The 22,742-nt window shown below is 35.2% G+C and overlaps 3 protein-coding genes across 3 annotated transcripts; 1 reads left to right on the top strand and 2 right to left on the bottom strand.

The window, feature by feature from the left end:
• Window positions 1–23: 23 nt before the first annotated feature.
• RKF1 (receptor-like kinase in flowers 1) lies at window positions 24–6,411 on the bottom strand. The gene is made up of 25 exons (XM_089625726.1): window positions 6,362–6,411; window positions 5,996–6,256; window positions 5,487–5,661; window positions 5,292–5,363; window positions 5,119–5,187; window positions 4,959–5,030; window positions 4,776–4,847; window positions 4,621–4,689; window positions 4,461–4,532; window positions 4,280–4,351; window positions 4,092–4,163; window positions 3,939–4,010; window positions 3,766–3,834; window positions 3,584–3,649; window positions 3,365–3,427; window positions 3,207–3,254; window positions 3,048–3,088; window positions 2,567–2,955; window positions 2,295–2,493; window positions 2,029–2,184; window positions 1,800–1,909; window positions 1,504–1,714; window positions 1,190–1,424; window positions 955–1,105; window positions 24–559 (listed from the first exon to the last, which is right to left on the bottom strand). Exons 2-25 carry the CDS (start codon window positions 6,087–6,089, stop codon window positions 200–202), a joined length of 3,009 nt encoding a protein of 1,002 aa, XP_089481852.1. The 5' UTR covers window positions 6,090–6,256; window positions 6,362–6,411; the 3' UTR covers window positions 24–199.
• A 7,603-nt stretch (window positions 6,412–14,014) lies between these two features.
• On the top strand, window positions 14,015–16,060 carry LOC149386521 (Putative adipose-regulatory protein (Seipin)). The gene is made up of 2 exons (XM_089625374.1): window positions 14,015–15,163; window positions 15,405–16,060. The coding sequence occupies exons 1-2, from the start codon at window positions 14,162–14,164 to the stop codon at window positions 15,870–15,872; spliced, it is 1,470 nt and encodes a 489-aa protein (XP_089481500.1). The 5' UTR covers window positions 14,015–14,161; the 3' UTR covers window positions 15,873–16,060.
• A 205-nt stretch (window positions 16,061–16,265) lies between these two features.
• LOC149386522 (aquaporin NIP1-2-like) lies at window positions 16,266–19,087 on the bottom strand. The gene is made up of 5 exons (XM_089625375.1): window positions 18,786–19,087; window positions 18,465–18,689; window positions 17,716–17,913; window positions 17,225–17,286; window positions 16,266–17,090 (listed from the first exon to the last, which is right to left on the bottom strand). Exons 1-5 carry the CDS (start codon window positions 18,930–18,932, stop codon window positions 16,871–16,873), a joined length of 852 nt encoding a protein of 283 aa, XP_089481501.1. The 5' UTR covers window positions 18,933–19,087; the 3' UTR covers window positions 16,266–16,870.
• Window positions 19,088–22,742: the final 3,655 nt, after the last annotated feature.

Genomic DNA, 22,742 nt, shown 5'->3' on the forward strand with positions numbered 1-22,742 from the left:
GATATAATTTGCGTATTCACACACTAGTCCAAAACTTGGAATATTTGAATCACAGCTATATTTTACAGTTCGTTTGCAATCATATGATTTGCAACTAGAGCCTCATACATGTACAAATAATAAATAACTAGGAAGTATTATGCAAAATGATTATAATCAATATTACTGTGCACAGAAATGAATTGGACTCTCAGCGCAGCTAATTAATTTCTGACTGACGCTTGATCTCGTAGGACGAGGAAGACGTTTGAAACCCGGTCGAGTTCCGCGTATGGCTCGCGCTGGAGCTTTCGTTCTTCCTCTGCTCATGGAGGTCTCTCATCGCCTTGAATCTCAAATCTTCACTGTACGCATTTTGCTCCGCGGCCAGTTCGGGAATGGGCGTTCGTTCTTCGAGCATCGCAACCACTTCGGACATTAGCGGGCGGTGAGAAGCGGACGCGCTCGTGCACATTAGCGACACTTTTATCATAATCTCCGCTTGTTTCCTATCCACTTTGGACCCTAGATTCTCATCAACGAGATCCATGAAATTTCCGCTTTTTTGTAACTGACAAGCCTGCGATAAAGAACGAAATTATAAAAAAAAAAAAAAAAAATCTCGTCTATGTCACCGAAATATAGCAATGGTAAAAAAGGCTGTTACAACCCAGGATTCGATCTCGAAACAGTAGCTTTGCCAGTCTTTCACAAAGCTTAGTCTCCCCTCTTTTGAGGAAAAGACCACACCTTTTCTGATTCATTATTCGTTACTTCTCGCATTAAACTTAAGATCTCTTATATATGCCAAAGATTTTTACTGACAAAAAGCCATAAACCTAATTACATGCTTTTAAAACCCTGATGGCTTAATTAATTAATATAAATTCATAATAATAATATTGCATAATTTTAAAACCCATGATACCGTTAATAAAAACCCTAACGAACTAAACAAGTAACTAGGGGACTTACCCAATCTAAAAGACAGACGAAATCGTCTCTTGGAAGATAGTTATTGTTGTTCTTCCCGCTCACGAGCTCCAAGGCCACGACCCCGAAACTGTAAACATCGGCTTTGTGTGTGAGGTGTCCCCACAATGCATATTCCGGTGCCATATATCCGCTGCAAATCCAAACATTATCATAAGAATCCAATATTAATTTGAGCGTTTTAAAGATAGCAACAGACGAAATAAGAAAGACTGACATCGTCCCGGCGATTCGGGTGGTGACATGAGTCTTTTCCTCTTCGTCAAGCCTAGCCAATCCGAAATCCGATATCTTGGGATTCAAATCCGCATCGAGTAGCACATTGGTGGCCTTGATGTCTCTGTGGACGATCTTGAGTATCGACTCTTCGTGAAGGAAAGCCAAACCTCTCGCTATCCCGACGCAGATCTTATGCCTTGTTGCCCAATCCAATCTCACCTCGCTTCTTGGACCTATACAAATAACGTCAAACCTCGAAACCCGACTTGGCCTAATCGCCGAGATACGAATATAATAAATCACTTCATATACCAAACAAAGCGCGTGCCAGGCTGTTGTTTTCCAAGTACTCGTAAACCACCATCATCTGATCCGATTCGATGCAGAATCCGTGAAGCTTCACGAGGTTCGGATGCTGAAGACAAGAGATCATCCCGATTTCGTTCAAGAATTCTCGGTTTCCCTGTTTCGATTTTGACGAGAGCTGCTTTACGGCTATGACAGTCCCATCAGGTAATTTACCCTGCAATCAAATCATTTGTGGTCATTAATTACATGCCAAAAAAACTAATGCATAACCATTTATTTTTTATTTATTTTATATATACCTTGTACACAGGTCCAAAACCACCTTCTCCGATCTTATTATCTTCATCAAAGTCGTCCGTGGCATCTTTTATTTGCTTAAGGGTAAAAGTTCCCGCTTGCGATTCAAGCCCTTTGGAAATTATTGAAGTTGTCACAAACGGAAAAAGTAAAAGGGTTGTGTTATATTGATTCAACAATCTAAAAAGAAAGAAAAAATATATATTAATCTAACAAATTATATCTATGCACCTTCTCTCTTTCCGCTTCTTCTTTGGAAGCAGAAGCAGCCTTTTTTCCATAAAAGGATTCCAAATATGAGAAAGAATAGGCAAAGCCCTCCAACTACGGCACCGACGATGATATGATTTGTTTTCTTTTTTACATTGTAAGAGCAACTCTTCGAATCTGCCAAGGAAGAAAGGAAATAGAAAAATCAAAGCTTGCTAAACAAGGCACAAATAGTCACACCAAGCTAATTCTTTTTCTAAGATGGCATACTCGCAGAACCCACTTACCCGAGATCAAAGAAATAGCCGATATAAGAGGCCCATATACTCCTCTTTTGGGGATCCTCGTCGTCCCTTTGCCCGCAAAATACAATCTGATCTCCAATTCATGATTCGTCACGTTGACGCTTTGTACAGGTATAACCACAGGCTTCTCAGCCATTCCCGCCACGTCTTCGATATTGAAGTCCTTCAGTACCAATCTTTCCTGCAACAAAACAAGCCCTTGAACAATCTCTCAAAAGCTGTGCATTAAATTTTCCTTCACTCAAAATTCACACCTGAACGTAGATGTCGAAAAAACGCTTCCCGAGACTACTATATGTTTCATCGTTTGTGAACTGTATCTCAGCAAAGTGGAGGTTTAGCGAATAGACCCCGTTTTCCAAACAGCGATGAAAGTAAGTGAGCGATATCGGAGTGACACGGGCGGTTTTATACAGCTCGGTCAGGTTCGAAGATGGCAGGTGTACGATGTAACGGGTGTTCTGGAAATCGAAGTCGTCCATGAAATCCCCGGAGCTACTTAACCCCCAAAAGCTCTCTTCATTTAAGTAAAATTTTGCGGTGCCACCATCAACATTTCCGTCTCCTTCATACTTGATCACCGTGCCGTTTTCCTTGATCGTAATATCGGTTCCGCCGCAGTTGATGCTCCAACAACTCGAATCTGCCTTGAAATAATAACACACCGTGAAATTACTCAAGGAAGTGCTATATTTGGATCAAGTCATAGTAAATAAAAATTCGAGTTTTCCTCACATCGTGGGCATTTAAAACTCTTCATGCATGGAAGACCTCGTCTGAGATAAGAGTGAGAAAATTCAATAGATATATGTTAATAAACTTGGTACCCTAAGAGGCGAGTTTATAGGTATTTGACAATCAAACAGTGAAAGAATGATTTCGATAGAAACTTACGAGTTATTATTCATCAAAGAGCTACGAAACAGATTCAGATTCATATTCCTGAGAGAACAAACATATATACGAGTTATCACTTGAAATAGCACTGATATATATATATATATATATATATATATACACACACACATATTGTCCAATAGATTATGACTAACATTCTCTCTCCACAAGTAGGTTGACCAGGCTCTTGCGCTGTAAAGTTGTTGTACGATAGATCACTGCATGGAACAGAATAGGAGGGATTATGGTGAAAGCCCTGCGAATCTATACTTTATAATTAATTTTGAATATTTTCCATCAACACAACGTTCGAGATTCTTAACAATTATGCAGCAAGTAAAACTAAAAATCAGAGTTTGAGATGAGAAACATACACACTGGTCCCGCCCATTAAGATCGAATTCGGAATGTTTCCACTTAGCAAATTTCCAGTTAAAAACCTGACAGACAGACAAACAAATAGTTTTTTATTTATTTATTAATATATATATATATATATATATATATATATATTTAGTAAATGTAAGGACAGAGAAATAAACAATGAAACACTTACAGGAGTCGCAAACGCTCAAAGTTTATCGTCTCCGGAATTTCCCCGACTAATTTGTTAAAACTTAAATCACTGCCAAATTGTTGTGCACACACAACATCAATCAACGTAAAATTTATCATAATTTGTATCCCGTGACGTAAATAAATAAATAAAATAGCAGAAACTTTGCTTACATTGCGGTTAGGCTTTTCGAGGTCCACATATACGAAGGTATCTCTCCAGAAATGTTGCAGTTCCTCAGGACCCTAACATGTAAAACAGAGTTGCATTAACATAAACAAGAAACGAAAGAGAGCACGATTTTTGTATACGAGAGATTAACATACAGAAATTCAATGCCTCCCATGTTCTTCAACACCGGAAAGTTCTGCTCTGGTCCTTGCATATCGCTAATCCGCCTAGAGACATAAATAAATAAAAACGCGAACAACTATTGAACCCAAATGATAAAACAGGCTGTAAAGAATATAAAATGGTGCAGTCTAGAAGTTGGAGCGAAGAAACTTTTACTCACAATCTTTTCAATTTGGTCAACAGGGATATGTTCAACGGAATTGGTCCTTTTAATCCACTCGCGTGAAATTCTCTTCAACGAAATGAAAAGAGTGACTACAAATAAGCATCATCGCATAGATTCCTTGAAAAATAAGCTTTTTTGGCAGCTGAAATGATTGTATGAGAAACTAAGATCTTACAATCTTTCAAGCTCTTTCCAGTTCTGTATGAATTCGGGGAACCTTCCACGGAAGTTATTATCGTTTATTCTACTGCATTCACACAAAAAAAAATGCGCTCAGAGTTTAAAACCAATTCAGGATAATGGTATTTAGAGAGCCCGATATAATGAATACTTACAAATCTGTCAGATTCAGTGCAGCTAATGTCATTGGCAATCTTCCAGTCAATTGATTGGACGACAACATTCTACAATTACAAAACCAACAATAACTGAGCTATTTAGTTTCATTCTTCAAAATAAAATTAAAAAAAAAAAATCGATAACAACTTACAAGGTTTGAAGGTTGGGTAATCTCCCAAGCTCTGGAGGAATTTCGCCAGAGAATTCATTTGCCTCTAGGGTACTGATTAATTATCGAAAAGAAAATAACATAAGAATATTTGCATATATATATATATATATATATACACGAAAATGAAAATAAAAAACTGAGTCAAAAGCTTCAGAACTTTACAGGTACGTGAGAGTGGTAATGTTGGCCAACACTTTTGGAATTTTCCCCGACAAGCGATTAACAAGGAGAGATCTGCATGGCATTGTAGTTCATTTCATTCGTACCAAAGAACAAATATTGAATCAAACACTTAACGTACGGAAACAAACAAGAAACTTACATTTTAGTCAATTGCAACGATCCCCATTCATGCGGTATTGTTCCCTTGAGATTGTTAAGAACAAAATCACTGAGCAAACAGGGAAAGGAAAAAAGAAACGCGTAGATTGCTTAAAACATGGGTATTAAAAAAAAGCTACAAAACCGAAATATCTCGAGTCGTGTGATCTTTACACTTCTCTGAGGTACGGAAGTTTAACGAGCTGAGGCGGGAGCGTGCCCGGTAGACTATGACCCTTGAGAGCTCTGTGTCACAAATATCAGAAACCTCGCATTAGATATGAATACTTGGGAATTAAAGAGGTCACAAGCTTTCAGTAGCAGATTGATATTATTATTATTTATTGAATAAAAAAATGGAGTTATTACATTCTTACGACATGACACACAGTGTCGTTCTCGAAGCTGCAATCACAGTCGATTTCAGCCTCGGATCCTTGAGGCGGGTTTATAGTCATTCCCACCATTTCGATTTCGCAAGACTCTCCATTGAACTTCCAATATTTTGAGCCCATTGTGCTTGCCATTAGTTCAAGTGCATCAACTAAAAACAATAATAATGAATAAAAATCATTATAATTGTCATTGTGTTTCTTCTAGACAAGCTAAATTGCAAATCTTTGGAAAGGTTGGTTAACGTTTAATCATATTTGAACGTGTTTTCACGGATCTAAATCGCCACTTCAAAGCTTCAACTAACAACCCCTTTAAAGCAACCTGTTTGAGTACTTGCAGAATTGGACTTTTGAAACATTTATAAGCTCCGAAAAAAAAAATCCCATTTTCTTTTTAGTCGCTCAGGAAATTGTAAATGAAACACCATGTCACTTCAAAGTTCAAAGTCTCAGCAAGGAAAAAAAAAAAAAAAGAGCTCTTACCTTCATGTTGAGGCAATTTTGGATCAGCGAAACCCATAAGCAAAGAAGAGCTCATTGCGACAAGGAATAAAACAAGTGTATAATTTGACACCATGGTTAAAGATTTGTGCTTTTGAGCTCCAAAAGCACAGAAAAGATATACAAAATTATAAATCGTCTTCTCAGTGTTGTAAAGTTTGTCCTTTGTAGTTGGGTAGTATCTGGCTAAAGAAAAATTTGTTCATCTTTAGCCCAATGCCTATTGATCACTTTGGTTCTCTTCTGCCAAAAAAAAAAAAGAAAAAAAAAAGGAAGAAAGAAAGTTTAGGCTTTGAATCTTTGATACAAAGTACAGACAAACAAACTCAGACGCAGAAATTGAATCACCAATCCTATAAAGTTTTGTGTAGGCGAAAGCGAAGCTCATAACTTCTTTAATTAAATACAATTTTATTAATTAGACAGTATAGTCAATTGTTTGACAAAAAGTTAAGTTTCACGAATTTAATTTAAAATTATTTTATTAATCACCCAATTCTTGTCCTGAATCCTGATTCAATACAAATCTACCGTCTGCCCATGGTACTATTTTTTTATTCTTCCCTATAGGGCGAAATTGATATTATATATAGAGGACCACACACACTGCTATTTTTGTAAAGGTTGGACATGGAAGTCATGAATAAAAAAGGAAAAGACATAAAATTAGATTGAATTACTTTTCAAAAAAAATAAAAAATAGATTTAGTTAGATAAGGTTACACTACATTCTGCTCTTATTTAATTAGACTACTTTTATTCTTTAATATATATGTATATATACATATAGTACACATACACACATATTATAACAGAGAAATTATGCTATAACAAGGCATAAAATGAACAAACATGTGGTACGCATACGTATTCAATTTAATTAATTTACTACTAATTATGGGTGATAAACTGTCATTTGCATCTTCGATTATATATGCATAATCAAATCCTTTCAATTATTGTATTGGAAAATATTGAGTGTACCATATGTGTAGCGTAGGACTATCTGATTCTGTGAGACTGCGACTACAAATGACTTTTCAAACCCTTGAAACATTGAAGGTGATTTGACAGAAAGGTGTCACTTATGGATGTGTGTGTAAATACTTGAATCCTCATGTCATGACACACGTACATGTCGACTATAATAAAATCAAAAGAATTATTTTAATTGTAAACAAATACTAAATATGTATACGTAATAAAATCGGCTAATTTAACAAGCCTAAATTGAGAGAGAGAGAGAGAGAGATCTTTTTCGGCTTCTGTATCTTTGTATATTCTATGTCTAAAAGACTAAATCCCATGGCTAATAATTTATGACCACAAGATCAACTACAATCTATTCCAATTGGGTGAGAATGCAGTAGTCAAATTTAATGATTTTTCAACGTGGGCGAACTTGCATGCATGCCACTTGGTTCGTAGTTTCGTACACAATGGATTCCAGTTTTTTTTTTAGTTTTTTTTTTATATAACTATGAATGAAATTTGGATTTTAGTGAAAGGAAAATAATAATTTGAAGGGAAATAAAAACGGAAATGAATAATAGTGTAGAAGATATATAATGTTAACAACAACAAATTGTGTAAGTTATTGTGCCTAGAAATTATGGAAATATGTAAATTTCTTGTAATTTGTTAAAAAAATTCTTCGAAGTTAAATAAACATGGATGTTACTAAAAAATTAATAAATAAATAAATAAACATGGATGAACTGAAAGGGTTTAGCACACGTAGAATGTTTTACTTGCTCTGTTGTTTGATTCATCGAGATGTTTTCTGGATTTGAATGTAATACAACAAGCCTTGACTTTATACTGCATCAAGATACAAGTAAAACTTGGAAATTAAGTGAACATAATTTTCCTTGGATTTTAAGTGTAAGAGAATACGATGAGGGAGTTATTGTAGAATTGATGAGTTGAAAGTTACGATCACTACTTTGGTTTATATAAGATATAATTTATTTGCGTGAATAAAATGACACAAAGTCGCAACTCTCTTCATAAACAAGGACATTTGGATACTCAAATGACATTATCGTTCACCGAAGGACACGACCATTCTTGAAGTGATATGAACACTTCACAATTCGACATGTCAACCGGCCGGTATCAATGTGAAACGACATGTCTCTTTTTTGGTGTTCAAAATATTATCTTTGCTACCAAAACAAGACTCTATTTTTGGTACATGCAAACTGAACAAGACCACAACAAAGTCAACGAACCGCACATTTATGCCCACACACTGATTTCTTCATAATGTGCAAGAGACGCTTTATTCTCTTTCTATGTACTTGTTTAAGCTTGTTTCGAACTATTCACTTAAAAAAAAAAAAAAAAAAAAAAAAAAAAAAAAAAAAACCAGCTCACCCCCTTAGTCGTTACTCCTTAATATGTCTTCTATATGGGCTCTTTTTCATGCTAATTTTCCTTAGAAGACAAGTAATGACTTTTTAAATGAAAAACCCTATCTCCCATCATATCTTACTGCTCTCTACACTGCATTCTCACACCTTATAAGTAATATCCTCTCATACACCACACACTTCACATTAACTTAAGCATTAGAGTCGCTGCTCGAAGGTCAACCATGACGCCCCTTTTCATTACTCTCAAGCAACAAGGAGAGCAAACACAACGATTGGTTTCTTAAAAAAAAAAAAAAATTGATTTCTAGGGCCTATGTCTTATACAATCAAGTACGTTTTTGTCTATTAATTGAAATCTCGTATCAAATTACCGTAGGCCACATCTAACTCTTTCACGATATAAGTAGTAATGGAAACAAGTACAAGTATGAATGTGTGCGCTAATCTTAAAAAAATGCATTAACCTGATCCTTTAGCCCATATTATCAAAAAATACATCATGTACCTGGTATCCGTTAACCTTCTTTACATAAAAAAAATAACTTGTCAGCCCACAATGTAAAAATGTCAATTACAAATTCTAAGTCGTACTATAAAATATTAAAGCAAATTGAAATTCAAAGTTACCAAACTAAACAATATAAATCATTATGCTTTATAACTGACAGCTGAAAGTTGTAACTTGGTTTTTAGTGACAAATGTAATTTGCAACTAGGTTTTTAATGGTATTTTCTCAATATTTAATGAATCGTATAACGGGACAATATGATATATTAACGAGCATTACACGTTAACTTTTTTACCAATTTAGTATCGGAATTTTATCTGACCCATTTAAACTGAATATATAAGCGAGTAAACGAGTGTCGTGCAATAGTTTCATAGATATATACAACCATTAGTTTATCTTTCACATATATGAATGTACTTTTATATAGATATATAAACTAACATTAATTTGTCCATTTATAAGTTCATGTTTCCACTCTTATTTCTTGACACCATAAATCATCGGATCTTTACACTAATGTGACGCACTATTTTTTTCCCTATCTTTTCATTGTTTCTTTGTTGCACTCTACCCAGTCAACCATCTACCCATGTCCCTATTTGAACCTTATCATCTTTTTAATAATTATATTGTTAAATATCCAGGCCTAAATTTCCTAGGTTATAATTATTGCGGTCCACGTTTTCTTATAAAGGTCCAACTGTTTAACATATATGGAGCAAAGTTGTATGTTCAAATGGGACATCATCTATACGTTACTAACTCTTTTCACTAATAGTCATAATTGGCTGCCAAGGAGGACTAGAAATGTCTCGATTCCTTGTTACAATATTTCTAGCATCTAATCAGACAGAAAATATTTTTAGGGACGATATGACTGGGAAAGATACGTGCATTGCATAGATTTGGCGATAAACTTAATGTCACAATTATGGAGAACAAATTTATTAATATTAGGGACCAGGTGTCATACTTTCATTAGTGATGTATTTATTTGATTACTTGCTTAACTTTCATTATTTAATTGGTTGTCTAGGCTTGGTTGTGATAACAAAATTGGTCAAGTCTGTTAATTATATCCTTTTGCTCATTAACGGGAATCATTTATTCTCCACCAAACTCACTTGTTCTTGTTTCTCTCAACCTCGTCTATATTATGGTATCAGAGCAAGAGCAACTTTTATGATAGTCTTCACTTATTCGAGCTTTGATTCTCCTTACTTCGATTTCTTAATTGATAAATTTCATCTTCATGAATGTTGATCATCGACAAGGAAGCACAAAGGAATTCTGTATCGGAGAACTCGCTTCGCAAGTGTTGGTTCACTCATGTGTATTAGAGATCAAGTTTTTCATATGCGTCGTTTATGTCTAATAAACGATAAGTTGAACAAGTTGTATTTTCCATATTTGTTTCTTTGTTTTTCTTTTATTTCTTTTATGTTTCATGGCTATATAAAGCCTTTTACTTGTATATTTCTCATAAGATCGAATACAATTTCTTCTCTGGTTCGTTGATGAACAGAGCTTGTTATCTCAAGATTCGATTCTCATCTTCTCAAATCCTAGAAATGTAATATGGTATCAGAGCGATCTTCCGCATTCGATTTTCTAGGTTAGAGAAATCCACTTCGTCCTCCCCGATTTCCTCGACGATCGGAAAAGATCTCCGACGCGAGCCCGGTGGAATTTCACGAAGGTCAATTTTCTTTTACCTCCGAGTATTCCGGTTATTTGGCGCCTCTTTTCTCGATTTCAAGTTCTTCTCACCATCGCTTCATCGACGGAAGAAGCTTCATCGACAGAGCGCATTGGAAGTTCGGAGTGTTTTTAATCAAGATTCTAGTCCGGCGAATTTCAAGCCGTTTCATCAACAAGAATCTATTTCCGGCGATTCAAGCCGTGTTAACTTTCAAGATCTTCTTCCGGCGTTTTTCCGCTTTGTCAAGACTTCAAGATCTTTTTTTTTCGGCGATTCAACGTCGTATCAACGGGTTCAAGATTCCAATCCGGCGAGTCCCGCCGTGTCAACATTCAAGAGGCTTCTCCGGCGAGTCCCGCCATGTCAAAGCTTCAAGATCTTCTCCGGCGAGTCCCGCCGTATCCAAGTTACAAGGTTCCCTTCTCCGGCGAGTTACGCCGTGTCAAATCTTCAAGTTCTTCTTCCGGCGATTATGCCCTCTTATTACGATGCCGAACCGACGAAAAAGGACAACAGTTGCGAGACTTTCCACATCACGAAGATCCTCGTCGACGAAGGCCCGGACGAGAAATCCAACCCAAACCTGATCGGTTTCTTCAAGGACCTCGGCGCCAACGTCGGAGTCCTTTCCGGTCTGATCGCCGATGTCACACCGACCTGGTTCGTCCTCCTCGTCGGCGCCGTAATGAACTTCGCCGGCTACTTCATGGTCTGGCTCGCCGTCACCGGAAGAATCGCCTGCCCCGCCGTGTGGCACATGTGCGCCTACATCTACATCGGAGCGAACTCTCAGAATTTCGCCAACACCAGCGCTCTGGTGACCTGCGTCAAGAACTTCCCGGAGATCCGCGGCGTGGTTCTTGGACTCTTGAAAGACTTTGTCGGACTCAGCGGCGCTGTGATGACTCAGATGTACCTCGCGATCTACGGCGACGACTCCAAATCTCAGATCCTCCTCATCGCCTGGCTTCCGGCCGCGCTCTCCGTCGTCTTCGTCTACACCATTTGGGAAATGTAGCCGGATTCTCGCCGGAGAGCTCGCGACGAGCTTCGAGTCTTCTACCATTTCTTGTACGTCTCGATCTGTCAAACAACAACCTCCGCGGCCAAATCCCCTGGAGCCTTGGTCTGATCGATCGCCTCGGCGTATTGGACTTGTCGAACAACAATTTCACGGGAACGATTCCGACCGGGACCCAAATCCGGGCCCGTGATCCATCGGCGTATTTCGGAAATCCGGGACTCTGCGGAGATCCTCTTCCGAGGAAATGCCACGACCCCGAAGCCGATCTTGATTCTCCAGGCTCTGACCACCAAGGAGATCAAGAAAAGTAGCGTTTGTCGAAAATTCACCGACGCTGAGAAGCCGATTGTTGCGATCTACCATGGCCAACTGATCTTAGCCGCGGCCGGAGTACTTTGGAGTTGGAGGAACACGGCTTACTCTGCAATGGTTTGTTCAGAAATCTCAGCGCACTCAAGGTGTTCGAGAAAATGTCTCTGAGAGAATTTTTTCTCAAAACAAGACCGGTTCTTCACAAAGTCAATTTTTTCTTTATTCATTCGATCGAGGTATTCTTCGGATTGTCTTCTCCGATATTCAAGTTCAATCCAAGATGAACTTTCGGGAAAGTTCATCTTGCGGGGGTGTATTAGAGATCAAGTTTTTCATATGCGTCGTTTATGTCTAATAAACGATAAGTTGAACAAGTTGTATTTTCCATATTTGTTTCTTTGTTTTTCTTTTATTTCTTTTATGTTTCATGGCTATATAAAGCCTTTTACTTGTATATTTCTCATAAGATCGAATACAATTTCTTATCTGGTTCGTTGATGAATAGAGTTTGTTATCTCAAGATTCGATTCTCATCTTCTCAAATCCTAGAAATGTAATAATGTGAAATGCTATTGATGATCCAATGAGACCATATTATGTATATCACTCCGGTAGTCATGACACTTGTCTCAGTGCGATAATTATAATTCTTGGAATAGATCAATGCTAATCGCTTTTGTCTGTTAAGGCTAAGTAAATCACACCACTTATTATATTAATACATCATTGATGAAAGGGACTCTAATAACTTAGAAAAATAGTTTTTTTTGGTTGTTTATAATTCGGGCTAGATATATACACTATTTCCTCTTTTTTTTTTTTTTTTTTTTGCAAGGCGATGTGAATATGATCCATAGTAATCTAAGTTGGATGAAGTATGGATAGTTTCATTTATTTATTTATTGGTAGAGTTAGATATATCGTCACTTAGACCAATGATACTAAATTTATAGTTTAATTAAATGATAACCTAATAAAATAACACAAATTACTAAGACAATACGCATACAATGTATCATATTATGTTAATTTTGGGCATGAGGAATATCTTGCTACAATTTTAATGTGAAAAATTATATGTGATAATGTGTTTTTGAAAGTTATCGCAAAAATAATAATTTTAAAGTGTTTATCGTCAAAATTGTGTTTTCAATTTGTAGACAATCATTTTCTTTTTTATATTTTAAAAAATGTATTTAATGTTTCATCAGGTTCTATAACGTCGTTTACTATTTAGAGTTCATTTAAAATAAATCAATCTCAAATAAATGTTTACAAACTTGAAAAAAATAATATTTTAGAAATGTTTGACTTTAAAAATAGTATTTCTGCAGTTTTAATTAAGGGTAGCTATTCGGCTATTTGATAAAGTTTTTTTTTTATATTTATATGCGTATTAAGAGGTTAAGTTCTATTTATAATCCGAAATTATATAAATTTAAAAACTATATATATTTTTATTGAATTACCGCAAAAGCTAATAATTTCTCTCATTGTAATGCACAACGGGACTGTACGAAATCGCATGAGACTGCATTTTTTACTCTTTTTTTTTTTTTTTTTTTTTTTTTTTTTTTTTTTGCTTAGAATCGCATGAGACTGCATAGCACCTCACGGCAATGCACACTATTTTTGCGATATAAAAAAAAGCTTCCCTTATGTCAAAATTTATTCTATTTTAGTAAAGCTATGCATATTTTATTGAATTTAACTTAATTATTGCACATGAAATTTCTCATTTGGAGAGAGAGAGAGAGAGAGAGAGAGAGAGAGAGAGAGAGAGAGAGAGAGAGAGAGATAGAGAGAGAGAGAGAGAGAGAGAGAGAGAGAGAGAGAGAGAGAGAGAGAGAGAGTTTCTCTATGGTTATGGGCTTATTGTCAACTTGAACATTAAAGAGTGGGCCTCCAATGATGGGAGTCTTAAAGAAGCCCAATCTGCCACGAAATCCCCAGGAAATGTCCAAAACCACCGCCAAGATAACCAGCTATAATTCGACACGTGTCGTAATATCGCTTTCCCCAAATAAAAATAATAGAGGAAGAAAACCATCTCTATATCTTTGTTAAAAAAAAAAAAAAAAACCCCATCTCTATATTTGTTTCATTCTTACTTGTGAGATAAGCAAAGCAACAGAAATCAATTTCCGTATTATTCAAATATGACGCCACCGAAACCCTAACCAAACCAGTATCCTCGAGCCTTCTCTCAGACGGTCGCCGATGGAACTTCCGACCGTAACGGTCGAAGACGAAGACGCCATTTCGCTCTTCGATGCGTCCGATGACTTCCCATTCTACGATTGCTCCGACTCCTTCTTCGACCAATTGGAGCCCACCACGTCATCCTCCGATCCCGAATATTCGCCGGAGACTTTTTCCCCGGAGGCTCCCACTCTCCGGCGCCGGTGTTCGAGCTCAATTTCCAAGGTCGAGTCAGTTTCCGACGAAAGGCACAAAATTGATCCGGATTTGGGCGAGAACGGGAAAAAGTCTGAGGCAGCTCAGCGATTCGCGAGTGACGAGAACGAGACTGAACAGCGTTCGACTGTAACAAGGGCGAGTGAACTCCCGCGTTATGACTCAGTTGACTCGGCGTCGGAACTCAACGGTTCTTCGTTTAACTTGCTCTTCTTTTTGGTCGGACTGGTGATTAAGGCAATTGATCTCCAAACCAATCTGTTTATTAACTTGGTGACATTTCCAATTTGGGGGTTTCTTAACCTTTATATATTTATCGTCGATCCTTTCCAAACAATTAGGCACTGCAGAGAGTATTTTATAGGAAAAGTTTCAAAATCTACTGAATTTATTTGGAAATCAGTCAGTCCGTTTGTACACGAATGGTTCAAAGACCAGAGCTCATTTTGGAAACTGGCTATGCGATACGGATGGGGTTTATTATGCGGTTTATATGTTTTTGTTATTTTATGTTGTCTTTTGGCTTCTTCGCTTGTGTTAAGCGGCTTGTTGATGAGGCATTTGGTCGAGGAGCCGATTCAAATGAAGCAAGTCTTGAACTTTGATTTCACTAAGCTTAGACCAGTCGCTTATGTGCCGATAATCTCCTGCTCGAAAGCTGGTTGCGGCGTTGGCTGCGATGAACAAATGGAATTTCGAAGGCAAGTTAGATATCGGGTTATACCCGCTACCCACAAGTTGCAGATTGTTGTCCTGTTGACAGTGCCCGAATCGGAGTACAACAGAAATCTTGGGATCTTTCAGGTATTTCTCAAACCTTTTATGAGTGAAATCTTCAGCTTTGGGTCATGAAATTTGACACGTGAATCCGATCTTCAGTTGGTTAAGCTAGATGTATGCTGTTGCTGTTTTGTCTGTCTTAAAGTATAAATTTAATCAAAGTATTAAATACCATCAACTTGAAGATAAAGGGCTATCAGACAACTGGAAAAAGGATTCTCCGTTCTAAGATTCTATTATTTAACAGATGATTCTTGAAATGTAGGTGAGAGTAGATTTGGTATCAGCAAAAGGTGAAACGCTAGCCAGTTCAAGCCATCCGTGCATGTTAGAGTTCAGAAGCGAGCCGATCCGCCTTTTGTCGACGTTCCTCAGAGTCGCTCCGCTTATCACCGGCTACGTATCGGAATCCCAAACCCTTGGCGTGAAGTTCAAAGGCTTGGTCGAAGGAGACGTTCCAACGGCCTGTTTGAAGGTGTCGATCGAGCAAAGAGCAGAGTATCGACCGGGCGCGGGAATTCCCGAGATCTACGACTCCTCGGTGGTCCTCGAGTCGGAGCTTCCGTTGCTAAAAAGGTGGATATGGTACTGGAAGATAACCTTATTCGTGTGGACCACCATGGCTCTGTTTATGCTCGAGCTTTTGTGTGCTCTACTCTGTTGTAGACCTATCCTCATTCCCAGGCTAAGGGCAAGAGTTAGAACTAGTACTGGTGGTCAAACCAGGCTTTGACGACAATGTATACTCTTTTTTCGACGAATGTGGAAGCGAATTGTTGTTCTTATGATGATATGTACATAGATTTATTTGGTTTATAACAGCATTTATTTCATCAAAGTTGTGAAGAGAAGCCTACAATTTGGTTCGGTTTGATTTATTTTTCAGTCGTGTCTAAAGTTTTTCAAACAACCTGTTTTAAACACCACCGGTGTGTGTACACTCCTAACAAATACCTCATTTGAAGATGCTAATTCTTTGAATACCTTGATATTTCAAACCTTTCACAGATACTTCTTTATTTTTTTAGACAATTTTGCCCTTGTTTTTATTAAACAATGCTGCCCTTATTTGAAATTAAACTTATAAGCCACGACGAAAAAGTACAAATGAAACTATAAGCATTATAAAAAAAAATTCAAATAAAATTATAAACAACAAACAAAAAATACTAAAAATAAGGATTTATAAAGTAAATGAAATATCCGAGGGATTAACTTACGGGGAGGTCAATGACTTCTATTATTAACCTTCAAAGACCTAGAGCCATATCTGCCACCTAAAATAGAGTCGCTAATGGAAAACTCCACATTACGTCCGTGCAAGTAAAACATTTGTTTTTTTCCTTCTCGTATTTCTTTCTTTCTTTATCCGATCTTTCTCATCCCACGTGTTTCTTCTCATACTCAATTAAGCCGACACTTTTTTCCTCTTGTACATTCACACGATCCACTTGTTTCACGTCATCATGCAAAACCATTACACCAAAAAAAAAAAAGGACAAAACAAGTTTTTCATTTTTCTATTTTTGTATAAAGGATAAAAAAAAAAAGATACAAGCAAACACGAGAGAAGTTTCGTTACCACATCCCTTGCCGCTACTACACCCGATCTTTCACCATAATAATATAGTTAAAAAAGGAACAAATATTATTCTTATATATATATATATATATATATGTTTTTTTTTAATTCTATCTAAATTATTATGTAAAATTTTATTAGAATATTAATCATTTGGAGCTGCCATTACGTACGCTCTTCAAGAAAGAGCCAGTCTTGGTGATCTCTCGGAGAGGCTTGTCAGTGAACCTTATCAAGTTGTAGACCCATGCACCGGAGGTAGCACCAAGAATCGGTGCAACTATGTAAACCCATATCGATTTGTATCTGTGAAACACGATCGCTGGTCCCATGCTTCTCGCTGGGTTCATTGACGCCCCGGTCACTGGCCTGCATTTTTTTTTTATTAGTATTTTATATTAATTCTTGTTTTTTAGTCTCACTTGTACACGCAAATGAGCAATATTAGTTTGACCCATATGAAGAATTATTGCTTTAAAAAGGATAAGAATTTATTTATTTACCCTGCAAACAGCACATTGAGAAGAACCGTGGAACCGACTGCAAGCCCTGCAAGCTCTCCAATCTGCACACACACATAAAACAAATATAGTTATTAAATATATAGTTATAGACTATTAGTCTATTACATTGACCATATGATATATTCAAATATATCTCTACTATGATCTTGGAGAATAAATTATTCATGAAGCAATAATCATTGAAATTCGTTTGTGATAAAAAAAACCAAATTATAAGAAATATAATAATATTATAATTAGGAGTAATTATAATCACCGAGAAATACAAATTTTTTTTTATAATAAATCAAAGTCACTATCCTGCTCAAATCATGTACTATTTATATTGACCATATGACATATTCAGATACGTCACTTGAGGAATAACTTATTCATGAATAAAAAAACTATTGAAATTTAATGATAAATATTAAAAATTATAATAATAATTTTTTTTTATAATTAATGTAAGTATAGGGGTAAATAATTACCGCGCGGTTATCAGTAGCGACGCCGGAGACGACGAACATAAGATAGAATGTGATGATGAACTCGACGACGAAGCCTTGAAGATTTGTGCCGGCCACGGATGTGCCGAAGAAGTGATCCTCTTTGCCGCTGAATATCAGCCTCAATGTCCCACTCGCCAGCGTTGACCCCAGCACCTGAGCTCCAATGTACGCCGGTACCTATTAATTTAATAATGTACCAAAACATAAATCAAATAAACATTTTGATGTATATATATATCATACATTGAATTGATAGTCTATGCACAATATCTATATATCCTACCAATTTCCCATTTAATTACAACAACAATACGGAACTTGTGATCACGACAACTGAGAAAGAGGGTATATATATATTAGTAACGTCTTTTTTTTTTAATCCTTGATCCCATAATGAGTGTGAAAAATGAGAACGACAATATTGTGTACGAGCATTGACTTTCGGGGTCAAAATAAGCTACTTGTGTATGTAATTAATCTCATGCATGGAAGCCAGAGGCGACCCCATATACAATAAATTATTGTAATAAATAAATAAATAGCATTCATGTCACTATTCGACAACAATAAATCTAAATGTTGAAAAACTTGGTTTATTTATTCTTTTTAGTCAATTTTTTTTTTTTTTTTTTGGGAAAACGTAATAATGAAAATCATCATCATCAAGTTTAACCGAGTCAACAAGAAATCGAGTTTAACAAGCATGATTATGGTTAAGATTGGTTCACCTGTCTGAGTGGAAATCTCTTGGTGGTGGCGAAAGCGATTGTCACGGCGGGGTTGAAATGGGCTCCGGAGATATGGCCGACTGAGTAAACCATGACCATCACAACTAAACCCCAACATATTGAAATCCCAGGAAGAGTCACCACTTTATCATTGTCCAGATTCACCACCACCGAAGCACACCCAGCGAATATCACGAAATACGTCCCCAAAACCTCCGCTAGCAACTTTTTTAATTAAAATTAAATTGTTATATATATGATCCGTACAATTTGAATGAAAAAAAAAAAAAAATACTATATCTCTGTGACATGCAATATTACCTTCTGGATGAACGACACGGAAACGCAAGAAGAAGCGAATGAGTTTTTACTGGGATTTGAATGGCTTGAGTTTTGACTATTTTCTTGATCATCACCTTCTTTTATGTTCATCACATGGTTTCCTGGGCTGGGTGAAATCTCTGCCATCGGAATATGATAAATGAAAAAGAGGGAGAAGAAAAAAAAAAGGGAGTTTTTGCCTTGTCTAATGATTAAGGCAAAATTAAACCCCGGGTTTTTGTTGTAATTAAAAAAAAAAAGGAGGGCTTGGTTTTGTTTGATTGTGGTTTCTTGTTTTACTTATGTGTGTATATATAGTAGTAGACACCGTTGAAAAAAGTGCCCATTGAACAGTTTAGTAAAAAAAAAAAAATTAAATAGAAAATAAAAGAAAGATAAAAGCATTGAATCGAACTCTGTCTGCTTCAACTACCCACCGGCAATACAGAGAGACGCGCTGTGGATAAGAGTTAGACATACATTTCTGCACCATTAAATTAGTTACCTTATTTAGTCTTCTTTTTCTCATCTTTAAAAAATATATTTATTATTTATCACATGACGCATATATTTTCCGTTACTTTTGTTAATTTTAGATCGCTAGCTAGTAGACTTGAGTTGGCATGATCTCTTCGACTATCCCATTGGTAAAGAAGCTTCTTTTTTTTGTTACCGTATAAAAATTTAAAAAAAAATTGCACACTGTCAATTGTACTTTAGTATTTACTCACAAAATTATCATCAAGACTTTATGGGCCCGTTTGGTAGTTAACTCAAAAAAATTTTGTTTTCTATTTTCTAATTTTTATAGTTGTACTGAAAAATTATTTTGCAGTTGTTTTCAAAAAACTGTCTGGTACAGTTTTCATTTTTTTTTTTGAGAAATTGAAAAAACTGTTTGGTACAGTTTTCATTTTTGTTTTTGAAAAAATGAAAACTATTTGGTACACCTTTTGAAAAAAATAAAAAAATGAAAACTATTTGGCGGTGATGGTGAGGCTCGGTGGTGATTGAAGAAGATGGCCGGATTTTTTTTTTATTTTTTCAAGTCTTGTGCGCGGGTGAGGAGAAGGAGGACAGAAGAAAAGAAAGAATTTTCCAAACACCTTTTATTTGTTTTCAGTTTTCTTTACTTTTTTACAAAACTACTTCAAAAAAATTTTAAAAAAATTTCCGAAAACACCTTACCAAACACATTTTTCAGTTTTGTTTCCTATTTTCACTTCTTGAAAAGTCAAAAACTCTTTTCAAGTCTGTAACCAAACACAGCCTATAGCTATTGAAATTGTACTTCATATATTTTTTATTATTCTTTCACGGTGAGTCTAAGGTTTCAAATACGCAAGCCCGCGGTAAAATTTAGAGTATATTTCACAAATATCTTCATTTTTTACAAATACCTCATATTTTATTTATATTAATTTATTTATTTATACAGTAAATCGCGATAAACTTTTGACACTTATTACTGTATATTACAAAAAGTAAAAATTGAAGTTTCGATACAGTAACGGTAAAAGATAAATTAATCTTTGGTTGAGTTAGATTGTGGCGTGAAATTTGGTGACTGCGATGGCAAACGCTTAATTTGTTTTTCTCCCATATTAATGTTTATATTTAATTTTGTTGGGTATGTGTCCGGGTGAATGGTATATATACTGATATAAGATCCATCAATTTATATGTTTTGTTGTGATATTTTCTAAATAGATTATTCTGTTATTAATGTGCAAAGAAGAAAAAAAAAAGGTGGGGAGATAATAAGTGTCTTAAAGAGTATTTAATGCTATGAGTTGGCTAACAGAAGACATGGAATTGATCAATTTATTGTATGGAGGCAATAAGTCAAGTTTATGAGGAGTGACTGAGTCAGTGGCTAATAATGGCTTGTAATATAGTTCACACTATATTTTCCAAGACTGAAATTATATTTTTGTAAATGGAGGGATTTATCTGATTATGATAAGATACTCTATATATAATGCTACTAGTAATAATTGTATGCGAAAATCTAATATGGAATTTTTCCCAGATAATAATAAATAAATAAGAAATTTATTTCCACTTTCCCTTTAATTTTACTGGGTACTATACATCGAAATATCATATACTTGATCTCATTTGTCACATGAGATGAAAGTAAGTACTAGATAATATCTCAAGTACATGACGATGATTGGTTGTGAGTGCGACACTGAAATAGGAGCAGTTTATTTGGTATTATTTGTTTTTTTTTTTTTTAAGTTTATATATAGTAAATGTGAACAAATAAAGAGAATCAAATGCGGTAATTAAAATCCGATTATAGCCCTTCTGTTAATTATTTTGTTACATCCAACGACTAATAATACCAAACTTGATTTTGACAAATATGAAACTTGATTTTGAGTAATTAGCCAAGTTTCGATTATTTTGGTTGATCATTTATCAAAATTAACAAATATTTACTAGTATTAACGTATGTAAATACCAAAAATAATTACGTAAAATACTATTTGATTAATGAGATAACGTCACCAAATATGACTAGATTTTTTAAACATTGTTAAATCGTTAACTAGATTGTAAATATAACGTTATAAGTGGTCTAATTTATGAGATTTTTCCATAATAAAATTCAAGTGTCATTTTAATGCTTTGATTTTGATGGAAAGATGACCTATTATAAATCCAAATTCTAGACTTGCATATTGATATATATACTTTTTTAAAGGAAAAATAGGATAATAACCAACTAGGAGAAGGAGATCAGTTGGCTGTGAAAATGAACTAAAGCTTAGTTTTTTTGTCAAATCACGTTAGAATTGAAGAAGTGGTATTAACAAGATATATGTAAATGGTTGATTAAACAAACAGTGTGAAATTATAAGTAATAATATGCAAGAAAAATGAAGTGAACAATAGATTATTGTTATTGTTATTGAATGAAATCGGATCATAATAGGAGACTAAGGAGACAATTGACAAAGCTCCAATATGGCAAAAGTATTACTCGTATCCATCTCAATTTTTTACTCATTATTTGTATCAGTTTACTAGGTCTTTGAAGTTTGAGAGACTATAACTCATAGGAAAAAAAAATTATAGATAGAGTCAAATATATTATGATTACAGATAAAAATATTCGGTTATTATTGATAAATCAATATACTTTTATTGTCGAATCAAGATCAACTAAGATAGAAATAAAGCATTTGATCGAAGTCTTCTTTGGTGTCAAAGATAACGGATATACCCATTGAGTAAACAAGTAAAAAAAATATACCCGTTATTTGCAATAAAAAAACAGGCATTGAGTAAGGTAAAATCTTTTACCCGTTAATGATAATAATTATTAATCAGTAAATCATAGTTTGCAAACTTATGACATGTGTTCAAACTCTTATAATTTATTTTACAATTAATTGAGTAACTAAGACACCAAAATTATGAGATTTGCCAAATAGTCAATTTTTTGTAAAGTTTAAGTAATAGCTTATGGTGTTATGACATTATTTGGACTTTTTAGCATCTCATTTATGCTTTTGGAGTCTAATATTGTTTATAATTATTAACGAATATTTACAATTATTAGTATCTTTTTTACTTTGCTAATAAAATCTCGTGATTATTTACTTAAAATTTATCAAAGATTTATTATATGATAAAACATGAGTTTTCATATTTCTATATATATCTAGATACTTTTATTTTATTACTATATTTTTTTCCCCTCTGGTCACTATTTAAAGATTCATTTTACACCTTGAAAAGAAATTGAGCGAGTTGCTACCATTTTCTTACTTCAAAACATAAAGAAAAGAAAGTCATTTCTTTCTCATTGAGTCTTAAAGTGTGCATATACCAGTGGACGTGTGACAAGTGGCCATGTGATGATGATTTCATGATCTTCTTGTTAGTTATAACTACTATCTGCAGCTAATATCATTACATCCTAAATTTGTCCGTATAATATGG

The sequence above is a fragment of the Urtica dioica genome, chromosome 9, assembly GCF_054948205.1.
Source record: "Urtica dioica subsp. dioica isolate 48M chromosome 9, U.dioica_male_clone48M_v1_H2, whole genome shotgun sequence".
Lineage (NCBI taxonomy): Eukaryota > Viridiplantae > Streptophyta > Magnoliopsida > Rosales > Urticaceae > Urtica > Urtica dioica.

Excerpts from the sequence above, each read along its gene's own strand:
- LOC149386521 (XM_089625374.1), top strand. The coding sequence starts at position 14,162 with ATGGAACTTCCGACCGTAACGGTCGAAGACGAAGACGCCATTTCGCTC. Across the intron at positions 15,164-15,404 it reads GAAATCTTGGGATCTTTCAG|GTGAGAGTAGATTTGGTATC; the intron begins GTATTTCTCAAA and ends CTTGAAATGTAG.
- LOC149386522 (XM_089625375.1), bottom strand. The coding sequence starts at position 18,932 with ATGGCAGAGATTTCACCCAGCCCAGGAAACCATGTGATGAACATAAAA. Across the intron at positions 18,690-18,785 it reads CCGTGTCGTTCATCCAGAAG|TTGCTAGCGGAGGTTTTGGG; the intron begins GTAATATTGCAT and ends TAATTAAAAAAG. Across the intron at positions 17,091-17,224 it reads CTCAATGTGCTGTTTGCAGG|GCCAGTGACCGGGGCGTCAA; the intron begins GTAAATAAATAA and ends AAAAAAATGCAG.
- RKF1 (XM_089625726.1), bottom strand. The coding sequence starts at position 6,089 with ATGGTGTCAAATTATACACTTGTTTTATTCCTTGTCGCAATGAGCTCT. Across the intron at positions 3,428-3,583 it reads TTAATGGGCGGGACCAGTGT|TGATCTATCGTACAACAACT; the intron begins GTATGTTTCTCA and ends TGTTCCATGCAG. Across the intron at positions 560-954 it reads TCGTCTGTCTTTTAGATTGG|GCTTGTCAGTTACAAAAAAG; the intron begins GTAAGTCCCCTA and ends TCTTTATCGCAG.